This window comes from Pygocentrus nattereri, chromosome 27 (genome assembly GCF_015220715.1).
Source record: "Pygocentrus nattereri isolate fPygNat1 chromosome 27, fPygNat1.pri, whole genome shotgun sequence".
Taxonomy (NCBI): Eukaryota; Metazoa; Chordata; class Actinopteri; order Characiformes; family Serrasalmidae; genus Pygocentrus; species Pygocentrus nattereri.
This window is the reverse complement of record NC_051237.1, coordinates 8,682,724-8,697,323: the sequence shown is the minus strand read 5'-3', so window position 1 is coordinate 8,697,323 and position 14,600 is coordinate 8,682,724. Positions and strand designations below refer to the sequence as shown.

Genomic DNA, 14,600 nt, shown 5'->3' with positions numbered 1-14,600 from the left:
TGATACAGATTGTACTGGTGGATGGAGATGATGGGAAAATAAAAAAAAAAACAGAATCCCAAGAGAAAACAGTACTTTCAATACAGACCCACAAAGAAATTCAAGCTTTTTAGTCAGATCTTATTTTTTGGAACTGAACAGAGCTTGTAACTTGCTCCTTCATTTAGCACAAAACAGCACATTTATAAACACTAATGTGTTGATGTGAGTAACATTATGTCCACTGATTGATGTCAGCAAGTGATTTCACAGATAATGAATGGGAGATTTGGTTGTGATTCACTGTCGTCAATAAGTGCAATCTAGACTGCACCAAATTTTGTGCAACACCCAAACGGTGGTTAGGGGGCAGTGTAACATTTGAAATCTTCAGAGATCATTTTTATCATTACTTCTGTGACAACATGTCTTGCACTAAATCAAAAGGACACAGATAAGAAACAATGCTGTGCTGGACCTTCATGAATTCTAGTAGGATGTCCATACTGACCACACAAAGAAATCTGTAGTGTTTAAGTGCTGTGTGGTGGTTAATGTTTTCTAGCAAAGGGTTACATATTTCCACCAAAGTGAACCATTCTGTTATCCTTCACAGTGACACGTAAACACAGAGCTTCTCATCATGTGTGTCAAGGCGATGGTAAGGTTATCAGTTGATTAGAGCATGTGGGTGCTGACAGCTTGCCAGTGCCATGCAGTGTACAGAATGTGTTTAGGCTAAGTCAGTGTGGGTTGGGGTGGCAGTGGCAATGTCATGACTGTGTAATGTCACTGAGGTCACATGGCTTAAAGGGCACAAGACTCCACTGAGGTACAGCAGCTAGTCATCACTGATTAAACTGAGCCTGTGATCCACTTTGTTCAACAGGATAGGCCTTCATCTCTGAATAAGCTAGAAGCAAGTTGCATGCACTACTTAACTAGTTATTTCATTAGAGCAATTCAACTTGTATTTAAAGACAAAACAAGCATAATTATTTACCAATCATTACCAATATCCATAAATTAAGCACTGTATGCTTTTCAATATCTGTAATTAAGAGATCACTTCTTAAATTAATTATGGGCTTCTCATTTTAAATAATGCAAAAATAAAATTCATTTATCAGACCAAATTTCCAATAACAAACAAAACAAGCATTAAACAGTTTTCCTTCTATAAACTGTATCGAGGTTCAATGTCTTTCATCAGCAGAAACGTATTTCTGGGGAAATTACACAGCGTCCTGAAAGTGTTTTGGGTACAAGTCTCTCCTTTTCTCTCTCTATCAACAGCAAACTGGCTGCCACCACGCGCAGGGTCAAGCCCCAGGCAGCCTATCAGCAGGGAGAACACGTCAGAGCAGCCTACCCTGCTGAGTTATTGTCCAGCATGAGAAACCAGGCTGATTTCCAAAGGGGAAACACAGAGAACAAGGTTAGTGAAGCTAAAGCCCAGTACACTGGCTGAGGAAAGAAAGGGAATTTTTATTGTTCTATGACCACGAACATTAAAAGGCAATCAGCAGAAAAAAACAATGACGCTGAGAACATATTTCAATAAGACAGTAATTCACAGTAAAAAGGCTGGTACCTAACTCTCAAACACCCACACCACATACACGAAGGCTCAATTTTACTACCTAGCAATACAGAATACAAAATGTAAGACTCTAAAGATAATAGCACTTCAGAGACAACAACAACAGATCTCCTTTGGTGATTGTCTTCATAGTGGACTCTTTAAAGAAGTGGTACCTCACCAGTTGGGTCACTTTTGTGAATCACAGGCCACAATCAGTAATCAAACAAATACCACGATAGACAAGAACAACTTCATTCTCTTGGCAACTTACCAAAATAGTGCACAGGAATCTAACTCAAATGTGTCCAACACATTCAGAACTGAAAATCTAGATCACTTTGCTATAGGGCACGTTATGTTGGTATGGGATTTTTTAAACACAATTTTATGTCATTTAATCTACAGACTACAATGCCCATGCAAGCAAGGTAAGAATAAAATACACAGAGAGCAGATGTCGTAAAAGCATAAGTGCCCAAGTACCACAGTTTGTTGATTTCTCTCCTCAGGACACACACGATTCATCCACCAGACATTGCAGTACGACACAGAACTACCCTTATTCTGGTAAAGTGTCCATTTCCCATCATACAAGATAACCACTAAAGTACAAGGTGTTCTCTGGAGTTGGAGTAATGGGCATCACTACTGTTAAATGGCCCATTTCCTACATTTTTCTTGCACTTCATATTTTTCCTTTTAGTCCACTTATGTTTGTTGTGCAATTCATTTTTACATAACCATTTTCCAACCAATCTTAATATCTTAGAATTAAACAAGCTGTTTTCTTTCCTGTCCCTTTAAGACTGATGTGTAAATAAACTGTTCTGTATTGTGCCTCATTTAATAATTAAAAAAAATAAAAATAAATTTTTATTTTATTTTATATTATCTATCTATCTATCTATCTATCTATCTATCTATCTATCTATAGAATAGGCTAAACTTCTGTAGGCTGAACAGGAAGATATATGTAAATGAGTCGTTTTCTGTGACACCACAGAAACAGTGAATTCAAAAGGCAGCATACTTTTCATACACAGACTGTATAGACTGGCAAGTGACCAGTGCATTTAGAAACTTTACAAAAAGTATTAACATTGTTAATCTCAAAACAATGAGGTACATTCAACAGCAATTACAAACTACAGCAGCATCAACAATACACGTTGCAGTGTGAATGATGACAAGATGCGTAACCAAATTTTTGTAACTGTACTGTGCCGGTGGAAAATGCCATTAGAAGGTGTACTTAAGCAGCCCAGCCCTCCAGGACGAGATCTCTGTCCTAAAGGATTCGTAAGAAAGGGAAGTTTTTATTGTTGTATTTCCATTAACATTAAAAGGCGACTAGCAGAAGCTGAGAACAAATTTCAGTAAGGCGGTAACGCACAGGTAGGAAACAGAGCAGAATCCACAACGTGGTCTAACACAGCACAGTAAAAAATCCTATCATTTCTTGATCAAAGCCTGACTAGTGTGGCCATAAATAACTTGCAAGAGAAATCTCAAAGTGATCCTGTTAGTGACATGGGGGGAGAGAGCCGGAAGCAAGTGGACACAGCTATTTAATTCTATCTTCTTGTTCTGCTTTGATCCCAAAAACACATGGAAATGAAGAATTGAGATAAAAAACACTCACTTACAGGTCTGCCAGTCATACAACGTGCGAATCACAACAAGAGGGTTAATGTTACATAGAGGAGCACAAACATTCCAGAATATCATTTTTCAAGTCAAGGCACGGCTTAGAGCAATTATTACCATAGTAACAGTAAATCAGATGGGGGGGCTACGCAGTTATCTTTTTCCATGATTGACGGGGCTAAATCAGCAGAATGCATGCAATCTTCAAGAGTCTAACAGCAGGCCACACTTCTAATGACAGCATAAAAAAATAGGAAGACTGTAAGTAGTTAAGTTAAGGTAAGTTAATTGTCAACATCCAGAGAATTCAAATGGGGTGAAAAGCAGTAAGATAGTTAGATACATTCTTACAAATTGGCTTATTTTCTTAAATGTGCTTTTTCCTCAGAGGTGAAGACAAAATCTTACCTTAACGTAGGACGGCTGTTTCTCTAGAATGAGGTCTGCAACTTTTTTCGACACCTGTACAAGAAGATAAGTCAAAGATGAATCTCTCTCAGTGGGATGGAAAATTTATTAAAACATGTTCTAAGCATTTTAAACCCCTTTCACGCTCCATGAACAGAACACTCTTCAATCTGTTCATCACAATTACTTTGCTGGTACAAGTACTGATTGTTTTGCAGATAAACCAAGGATAATCAGTAAAATCCATGATAAAGTGCTGTTCATTTAGTTGCTGCTTCCTACCAGTGTCATTCTAGAACATGGTGGTACATGACAGTGTTGGGGGTAATGCTGTGCAATATTAAGTAATGTGATAACTTACAGTAATGTGATGCGTTACAGTGATGTGATTACTTTTCCCTGTAACACAGCAGTGTAATGCACTGCAATTTAAATTAAATTATTATATTATATTATTATAGGATTTTGTTATTTGCATTATTTCCTCTATATAGATTATCGATGTTTGTACATAATTTGCATGCACATGTGCTACCTGCAATGGCAGTGTAACCTCAACTGGGAATATAAGCAGCACAGAGTGGGTGAGAAATCAGTATAACAGTATGTCTTTTTAAATTAATTACTGAAAGTGACTAGTGGGTTTTCTACTTGTACAATTGGTACAGATGTGCTTGGGTTTAAGAGAGTAACAGAGTAAGTTAAAAGTTCAGGGGCCATGAATTATGTAGAGAAAAGCCCATTACCAGTTATCGCTCAGTTTACAGCCAACTTCACTATATTTCAAGTTTCTTCACAGGTAAGACTTTCAAAAAGTATCAAGACAGGTGATGTAGACACTTCTGACAAGGTCACTCAAATCTTGTATTGGGAGCCCATCTGATGATGCAACATGGGATCAGTGTGCTGATGAATATGGCTGTGAAAGTGCAAATCTATAGCAACCTCACAGACAGAAACAATGAATGACAGGCCAGAGTGGCGACGGAGTGTGTGTGGAAGTGTGTGCAGCTGTTCAGACAGCAGATGTAGAGAGAGAAGACAGACAGACAAACAGACAGACCACCCTAAGGAAAATGAAACTGTTCTCTGTCTACTTGTTCACAAATCAGCTGACCTCTAAACCAACAAGATAAATACAGGGTGAAAACAGAACTCTGTAAATCGGGCCTGAGGGAACCAGTTAACTCTTGCAGAATGCACACAGTCAAAACAGAAATGTCACCACCTCAGACCAGGAGGGTAGCCATCACCTTCAATCAGGCTCTTTGCACCACCTATTGGTCATTCATATCTGTATGAAAAATGACCATTCCAGAATAAGCTGAACCTAATCCTACAGAAACAAAGCCATGGAGATTAAGGCTTTGCATCATGGAGCCAAGAAGCATGCTAGTTCCAAAATCCAGACTGGTGACTGGCTGATAACCATGCTATTAACATTTGCAGCCTGTTGAACAAAAAGCACAAATATAAATAGCAGTGCTGAATTCTTCAAATCACTGCTGGGAACAACAATATGAATGGAGCTTTTGTTACAGATTGTTCTATTTGAATTACTGCTAAAACAATTGCAAAAGGCTGTTAGGTCATTTTCTAAAATCAGATTTTGCACACAATATTTGTTTTGATTCAAAAGAAAAATATTGCTTAGGAATTAAAGCCAAAGTATCTGCATTGATATCGGCATTGAAAGATTCTGAATGACATGCAGACTAACAGAGACAGGTAGACAGCCTAAAAGACTTCATTATGTGCCTTACACCATTTTCATCTCTTATCTTTCACAACTGCAAACAAACAAGGCTCAGGTTCATCTCCCTAAGCTTCTCTGCATTTGACAATGAGATTCCTCATTAGAAAGGATGACTAATCAGGAACAAATGAAACATGGCATGCACCAACGCTCTACCCAGCCTGGCTTTCTAGCTTTGCATCAACACTTTAAAGCCCATAAATGCTAATACCACCACTTCCAGACAAACAAATAAACTACAAATAAAACTTTACTTCACAAACACACACACGCCAAAAGCACTAATACATCTGTAAGTACCTGGTCAATAGGGGCTAGCACTCAGAGAGCATCATGGGGCTTTCTTCACTGGCTGATAAGAGTGGATCAATACAAATTTATTGCAGGCTGGATTCAAGTAGTTGTGTGTGGGAGTGTGCATAATTATTGCGCTGCTTACAAATGTGCTGTGTTTGTTTTAGGCCAAGGTCCACTCAGTGGGCAACAGGTACAATGATTTCTTTCTTTTACACACGTACATATACACATTCATCTGTGCCTGTGTGTGTGTGCGCATGCATGCATGCATGCATATGTATGGCCCACATCCTGACATTGTCAGCCCAACAACTGACTCTGACAGAGGCTAAATGCACAGGCTGTGAGTGCAGCAGGACTAACCTGAATGGTGCAGACATTTCTATTATTCACCACCCTCACACAAGACCAGCTTTCAGCACGCCATCAACTTTAATCTGTTTCCTTCACCAATACAAATGACATTTCACACAAAAGGAAACAGGAGGATTCTGTGCAAAGGTAATGCTCAGCATACAGGGCTTTAGTTGTGTCCTTGTGCCAATATTTTTAATTTCTCATTAAATTAATTGAACTAATTTAAAAGCCAGTAACAGCATAAAACACATGACACAGAAAGCCACACACCCAGGTACAGCAGAAGTAAAAGCACTTAGCTGGAACTTTGCAAGAATGAAAGACTCCCCTCCCACCTAAAAATGAACCCCTGACTAACTTAATCTGAGAGACAATCACACGGCAGACAAGCAATTAGCTCACTGATGAGCTGTTGCCAGAGAAGTGTCAGAAGTGTCTGTTAGCTTTGCTGGAGGAAAGACTTCCAGCTCCCTAATGACACACACTTTCTCTCTGCTGATGCTGCCACATGGGCCCAGAAATCACACATGGGGAGGGGAATCAGATATGTAAATTTCAATCAGTCAATTATTATTCTTAGAAACATACTACTAATTCCTTAATATATTCAAAGCAAATACTGCGAGTTTAGAAGCAAGCACCAAGACAATATACTGGAGAGATGCATGTGCGGATGAATGGATGGATGTACGAATGGACAAAAGGATGTACTAATGGATGGATGTATGGATGTTGGGTGGATGTAAGGATAGATACAGTACTGTGCGAAAGTTCTTGGCATCTAAGCAAATTTTTAAACAATCTACAGTGGGTTTATCACAATATACATTAGAATAATGTCATATTCATAATTCAAATAAACATAAAAACAATAAAAAGTAACAAGAATTTCTTGGGTCCATATTCTTCATTGACACCTTCACAGCCACCACTCTTTAACTACATATAATATGGGGCCATTTCATCTACCTTGGATGAGCTGCCCACCCTACGCTGATGTTCTCATAGACTCCTAGTTATTCCTAATACCAATATTACTGCTGTTAATATTAGTAATATAATCACTTGTAGGTAGTCTGACCAGAGGAGGATGGGTCCCCCCTGGTGAGCCTGGTTCCTCCCAAGGTTTCTTCCTCAGTTCTGAGGGAGTTTTTCCTTGCCACTGTTGCCCCTGGCTTGCCCACTGGGGGGTTTCTGTACATTCTTACAGTTCTCTTGAAACTTTTTCTTTTCTGAAATTCTGTAAAGCTGCTTTGTGACAACATCCGTTGTAAAAAGCGCTATACAAATAAATGTGATTTGATTTTATATATATATATATATATATATATATATATATATATATATATATATATATATATATATATATATATATACATACATACACACACGCACACACACACACACACAGCTCAAAAAAATAAAGGGAACACTTAAACAACACAATATAACTCCAAGTAAATCAAACATCTGTGAAATCAAACTGTCCACTTAGGAAGCAACACTGATTGACAATCAATTTCACATGCTGTTGTGTAAATGGAATAGACAACAGCTGGACATTACTGGCAATTAGCAAGACACACTCAATAAAGGAGTGGTTCTGCAGGTGGGGACCACAGACCACTTCTCAGTACCTTTCTGCTTTCTGGCTGATGTTTTGGTCATTTTTGAATGTTGGTGGTGCTTTCACACTCGTGGTAGCATGAGACGGACTCTACAACCCACACAAGTGGCTCAGGTAGTGCAGCTCATCCAGGATGGCACATCAATGCGAGCTGTGGCAAGAAGGTTTGCTGTGTCTGTCAGCGTAGTGTCCAGAGGTTGGAGGTGCTACCAGGAGACAGGCCAGTACACCAGGACCGCTACCTCCGCCTTTGTGCAAGGAGGAACAGGAGGAGCACTGACAGGGCCCTGCAAAATGACCTCCAGCAGGCCACAAATGTGCATGTGTCTGCACAAACGGTTAGAAACAGACTCCATGAGGATGGAGGCCCGACGTCCACAGATGGGGGTTGTGCTCACAGCCCAACACTGTGCAGGACGCTTGGCATTTGCCAGAAAACACCAGGATTGGCAAATTCGCCACTGGCGCCCTGTGCTCTTCACAGATGAAAGCAGGTTCACACTGAGCACATGTGACAGATGTGACAGAGTCTGGAGACACCGTGGAGAGCGATCTGCTGCCTGCAACATCCTTCAGCTGGTTTGGCAGTGGGTCAGCAATGGTGTGGGGTGGCATTTCTTTGGAGGGCTGCACAGCCCTCCATGTGCTCACCAGAGGTAGCCTGACTGCCATTAGGTACTGAGATGAGATCCTCAGACCACTTGTGAGACCATATGCTGGTGCGGTTGGCCTTGGATTCCTCCTAATGCAGGACAGTGCTAGACCTCATGTGGCTGGAGTGTGTCAGCAGTTCCTGCAAGATGAAGGCATTGAAGCTATGGACTATGGACTCCGTTCCCCAGACCTGAATCCGATTGAGCACATCTGGGACATCCCCCCATGAAACGTTGCACCACAGACTGTCCAGGAGTTGGCGGATGCTTTAGTCCAGGTCTGGGAGGAGATCCCTCAGGAGACCATCTGCCACCTCATCAGGAGCATGCCCAGGCATTGTAGGGAGGTCATACAGGCACGTGGAGGCCACACACAATACTGAGCCTCATTTTGACTTGTTTTAAGGACATCACATCAAAGTTGGATCAGCCTGTAGTGCGTTTTTCCACTTTAATTTTGTGTGTGACTCCAAATCCAGGCCTCCATTGGATAATACATTTGATTTCCATTGATCATTTTTGTGTGATTTTGTTGTCAGCACATTCAACTTTGTACAGAACAAAGTATTCAATGAGAATATTTCATTCATTCAGATCTAGAATGTGTTATTTGAGTGTTCCCTTTATTTTTTGAGCAGTATATAATATATATATATATATATATATATATATATATATATATATATATATAGTGTGTGTACTTATTAATTAATATGTATAATTTTAAACACTTTTCTCAGCAAATAAACACATGCTGCACAAATAAATAGATTTTGAAAATGTGTCTTGGGTGCCTAAGACTTTCACACAATACTGTAGAATCTGTACAGTACTGTAAAAAAAAAAAAAAAAAATCAATATTCAAATATTCACTACAACTGATGATCTACATTAGCAGAAAGCATTTTCTGCCCACAGAGTGAGATATCAAGGATGAGAGCATAATGAGTAAAATTTATGTTGAGATGTTTGAAGGGAAGCGTAGAAAAAGGCAGAGCAACTGCCCAACTGACTCTCAAGCCCCGAGCAGCCTGCTGACAACACGCACTCGCGCACACACACACACAAACAAAATCAAACACATACACTCCCCTGTAGGCCCAGGGGTCTTTATTCATCACCCTGCACACAGCTGACTGGGCCATGTGCTGACAGCAATGTGTGAGAAAACGCCTCAGACAAACAGCAGCTAGAAAAAAGACTTACATTTTCCCTTCAAACATCTATATGACTCATCCTTGTCTCTGATCCTCACTGCTATAACTACCAGACATGAATGAACTCCGGATCACCCCAAGTCAAGAGAAAAGTCATGTTTCTCACACACACGCATGGCATGCATTCATGCACAGAGCCTCGAGTGACTGACTGGGATGTGGCAAACACTCTAATTGAGTATGACACATACAGCATGGCCAGAAATGCAGCATATGGAAGGGCCACTTCACATACAGCAGATTCCGGACTCCAGCTACAGCTTACAGACTGTGATGATGACAGAATACCCAACATGATCTTGTGGTAGAACATGGGTAAAGGCTTCAAGTTCATACTGCCCCCAAGTGGCACAAGTGGTCAAAGCACAAACTCTGGCCACGCTTGTTTGCTATACTATGTGCTGTAATTAGCTAGGAGAGAATAAGAGCTCTAGACTCCATCCTTAGTTGCTCCCAAAGCATGATGAAGTCAAGCATGGTTCATAGTGGAGAGCGCTTTAAGTATTTTTGTTGCAAAGACTACTGAATGCTACTCAGACAAGGAGTAGCAGTGTTTTGTGGCAGCATAAATGCCGGCATAACTAAATGTTTAAGATGTTAAAGTCGTTCTGAATGGTTTGACACACCATTTTTGTATGAAGGATTAGAGCTGAGATCATTCAAGCCACCAAAACTGGAAAGCAACTTACTAAAAATGCATCAGCAAAGATAGCAGCAAAGATCTTCCTCAACCTCACCTTTCAGATGATGTTAAATCATCTGCCATTTCATCACAGAACAACTCGACTCTGGTCTCTCTCTCAGTCACTTTCTGACTGCATGTGATCACGTCTACATGTGTACTTAACGGTGAGTGGCAAACCCACTGTTAAACATAAAAATACATCTCCAATTATGAAATCATTTGGAGTATTCAGTACAAAAAGTCAAAAGTGCAAAAGTCACATACCACCATTCATTAACTTAATTTCCCAATTAAAGAGTAAATACAGAGAGTCAGACTTTCCATATTTAGTATGTCCTTCCTTTGCCTTTAGTACAGCTCCTATGCTTTTCAGGAGACTTGCTTCAAAAATCTGAAAAGATGTTTTTCTTGGTGGTATTTTCTGTTCACATAATCCAAGTAATCAGAGGTCTGGACTCTGGGGTGGTCAACCCATTATTTAAAGAAAATCTGCAACTACTTTATTTTTGTCAATTTCCTTCTCAGTAATGACTTCTGCATAGCTCTACATCCTTTCAGACTCATAGTGTTGAGTTGTCTTCTCATAGAGCAAAGGATGGACAGAAAAACCTGTGGATTGTTCACATCAAAAGCAAGAGTGGAGCTTAATTTTCTCCTCTTTCTCAAAAATGAAAACTAAGTACTGTTTATCTAATGTTGACAGCCTTGGTGGTCTACCAGGTCTTGCATGTTGTTAGGAGTCTCATTTTCTCTGTATCTCTTAGTAATTTTTTGAACTCCAGTCTTAGAAAAGTTTTTTTTTTTTGTTTTCTCTTATTTTCCTTTGACTTAAAGAAATGAACCGTCATCTCTCCCTTTCGCACAGTCCTATATCACAGTGAACTACCACAAAACTGGATAAAATGCTGTTGTTAATCACTTTTATGGAAAGAAACATACTGTACAGATATCAGTGAACTTATGTGGATTGGAGGCTGTGAATAGTAGAGTTACTGTCTCTACAGGCTGACTCCTATGCAGTAGTGGAACACAAACCATACAAACCTTGCACACTATTTCAATGGCACATTTGTTTTAACACCCCTGCAAACCAAAATGCACATCAGATTGAGCAATTCTTCTGAAGTGACAGTGGCCAGGCTACCAGACCTCATCTATAGAGTGAAATAACAGGAAAATCTGTCCATGTTCAATGGAGAGCCAGAAGTTCCGCATGATAAGAAATGCATTAACAGAACGCAGTACTTTGGTAACGTAATAAATGCTAGTCTCCTGAAGGCATACGAAAGCTCCTGAACTGTGGCAGCACAGGATATCAGTGTTAATGGCTCTCAGACAACAATATGTAACGTCAAAAGCCTTTTATGAAAATGTATTCATTCATCATCTAAATCGCTTATCCTCCTGAGTGGCAATTGGTGCTGGAGCCTGTCCCAGTGCTCACTGGGCAGAAGGCAGAAAACACCCTGGACTGGAAACACACAGACATGGGTAGAATGTGCAAATTCCACACAGAAAGGAACCTGTTCACCCAGCCAGGAAATCAAAATCAAGCCCTTCTGTACTTTGACTTTAACATTTACTTTACTTGCTTTAACATTTGATCCCAGTTTGAAAATTAATCTACCGTCATATTTACAAATTGGGATCAAATGTTAAATATGACAGTAGATCAATTTTCAATTATTAACACTTTTCTTTGAGTAATTATCTGTGTGTGTGTATATGCCTTAACTGAAGTAGAAGGTTGAGGAGGTTTTAGGACGTTTTCAACCATGGCAGTATTATCATGGATTGAAAATATCCCTAAAAAATCCATACTTACGGCTGCTTGCTGTCTTTTCAGCTTATCTCTGTATTCTTCCAGTTCCTGCAGGTTCAGATCTGGGGGAAGTTTCTGTGAGCACACACAAGAAACCTGGATTATACTAAATTTAGCACAAAAAGGCAAATCTGAAGGAGGGAGTTCACACATGCTCTCAAGAGGAAAAAATGGAAAGCATAGGAAATTTCCAAATATGATCCCAAATGTATATTCTCCAAATAGTGACTGATTAATGTTTAGTATTTTGCAATGATTTTGGACCATCTTGTAAATAATAACAAGCAAACACTCCTCCTTACCATAAAAAGCAGAAACAACAAAACAATGTATGAATAAGAGTAAACACTTCCTGCATTACCTACTAATGAGGTTTCACTCCCACACTACAAGGATAATTTATCAGTCTGGGCTCACCTACAGTCTGTATACACAGACATACAGTAATGTGTAGAAAGGCATGCAGCACAAATACTCCATCAGCAAAAGGGCAAATAAAGGAGAGGAGCTGTTTGTTCTAGCTCCATGCTGTTGCTTATATGAGAAGGTTATGGCTTTGCTAGCACCTGTGAGATTTTGGACTGGAGGGTAATGGCAGAGATCCTGAATTAAATACATCTTTAACATTAACTCACCTCAAGCTCATACTGCACCATGTCAAAGGAGTCGCTGGAGAAGTAAACCTCCTCTATGCTGTCAATAATCTCCTGCTCTGCCTGAGGATCAATGGGCTGCTCCCTCAACTCCCTCAGCTCCTCCTGAGGCAGAAAGAAGAGAAAGTTTATAAACCTTTTATGTAGGCATCATATAAAAACAGAATCTTAAGGGAAAATGTCACCAATTTCACAATAGTTCACCTACATCATAAACAAATGCATTTAGATACAAAAGCATTGTTTAGTATAACACAGTCAATGATCCTCTAACGGAGGTCTCCAGAACGTTTAGGTGAAGGGGTTTCAAACAGGAACAGGAACCTCCATGGAACAGGACACTTCGCCTCAGAGACAGAGATATGAACTCTATATTTGAAGTTGCATCTCCCTTTCACAATAATGAGCAACAGGAATAGAGATGGTGGGGTAAAGAAGGAAAGAAAAATAGAGAGAGAGAATGAATAGGGTGAGGAAAAGAGAGAGCAAGAGAGTGAATGAAGAGACTGAGGGAAAGAAAGAAAACAGATGCACAGGGAAAAGAAAGAAACGCAAAAGATATAAGAATAAGAAGGTAAGAAAAAGACAGAAAGAATCCCTAGTGAATGAGTGCTGTCAAGTCAAAGCATTCAGTGGCAGCTCTTGTTTCTGAGACAGCAGCGTAGGAGAGAACACTGTCTCCCCCTTCAAACTGTGGTTTTGATCAGCACTGCTTTTTATACATTTGGGTCGTATTCCATTTAAGACCACCACTTAAGCATTTAAGCCCTCCAACCTGAGGGAAAATTTCTCATGGACCTTAATGAGGATTAACACAGGAACATCAATATCAGTGGAAAACACAGGCAGCAGACAGTAAGCTTTCTTGTAGCCTCTGAGGAGCAGTATTGAGAGGCAGACTGAGCGCATGATTTCACATGATGTGATGCAATCCTGCTAAAAACCCACTGCCAAAAAAAGGTGACAAGAGCATAAGCCACATGAGCCAAAAACAGCACAGAGCTGAAGAACGATCTACAGAACAATCCTCTGAGCCACAGCACTATGGCAATATGGCAAAAATGTAATATTGCAGGTCATACTAATTAAGTTCCATCTACTGGTGTGCATGAAATTCAGAAATTGCTTCTTGGTATCATTATTCTCTTTTGCTGATGCTGATACTGCCCTTAAGTGCCATTACCACAGTATCGGTGCAACCCTAACAGTTAGTAACAATAATAACAGCATATGGTCATTTTGCCGCCAGCTTATATGATTGAATAGTATAGTAACATAACTCAAACAAATTCTGATTTTAGTAGCCAAAAAATATATTTCCTAATACAGATTTCTGGAATGGCTGGCCCTATAATAAAGGCCTTGATGCAGCATTAACACATTCCATTGTGTTCATTTCAGGCTGCTTTCTGATTATTACGTTCAAAAAACTGTGCTTGTGGTCATAAAGGCTGCTGGACTCTATCAGGATTTATTGCATTAGCTGTGGACTACAGTGTTCCTTAAGTGCCATTACCACAGTATTGGTGCAACCCTAACAGTTAGTAACAATAATAACAGCATATGGTCATTTTGCCGCCAGCTTATATGATTAAATAGTATAGTAACATAACTCAAATTCTAATTTTAGTAGCCAAAAAATATATTTCCTAATACAGATTTCTGGAATGGCTGGCCCTATAATAAAGGCCTTGATGCAGCATTAACACATTCCATTGTGTTCATTTCAGGCTGCTTTCTGATTATTATGTTCAAAAAACTGTGCTTGTGGTCATAAAGGCTGCTGGACTCTATCAGGATTTATTGCATTAGCTGTGGACTACAGTGTTCCTAGCCTATAAATAAGGCCTGCCTGATATGCATGTTTACAGATTTTAACTAGTGTTTACTAACTCACACTGACCCTCCGTAGTT

At 39.7% G+C, this 14,600-nt stretch overlaps 1 protein-coding gene across 2 annotated transcripts in view; it reads right to left on the bottom strand.

The window, feature by feature from the left end:
• The window catches only part of vps50 (VPS50 EARP/GARPII complex subunit), a 154,815-nt gene that overhangs the window by 126,674 nt on the left and 13,541 nt on the right, over nucleotides 1–14,600 (bottom strand). For both annotated transcript variants that reach the window (XM_017694832.2, XM_017694841.2), the window contains exons 3-5: nucleotides 12,669–12,791; nucleotides 12,037–12,108; nucleotides 3,620–3,673 (exon numbers count right to left, since the gene is read on the bottom strand). In XM_017694832.2, the coding sequence (XP_017550321.1) occupies nucleotides 3,620–3,673; nucleotides 12,037–12,108; nucleotides 12,669–12,791 (249 nt within the window). The remainder of the gene's footprint in view (nucleotides 1–3,619; nucleotides 3,674–12,036; nucleotides 12,109–12,668; nucleotides 12,792–14,600) is intronic.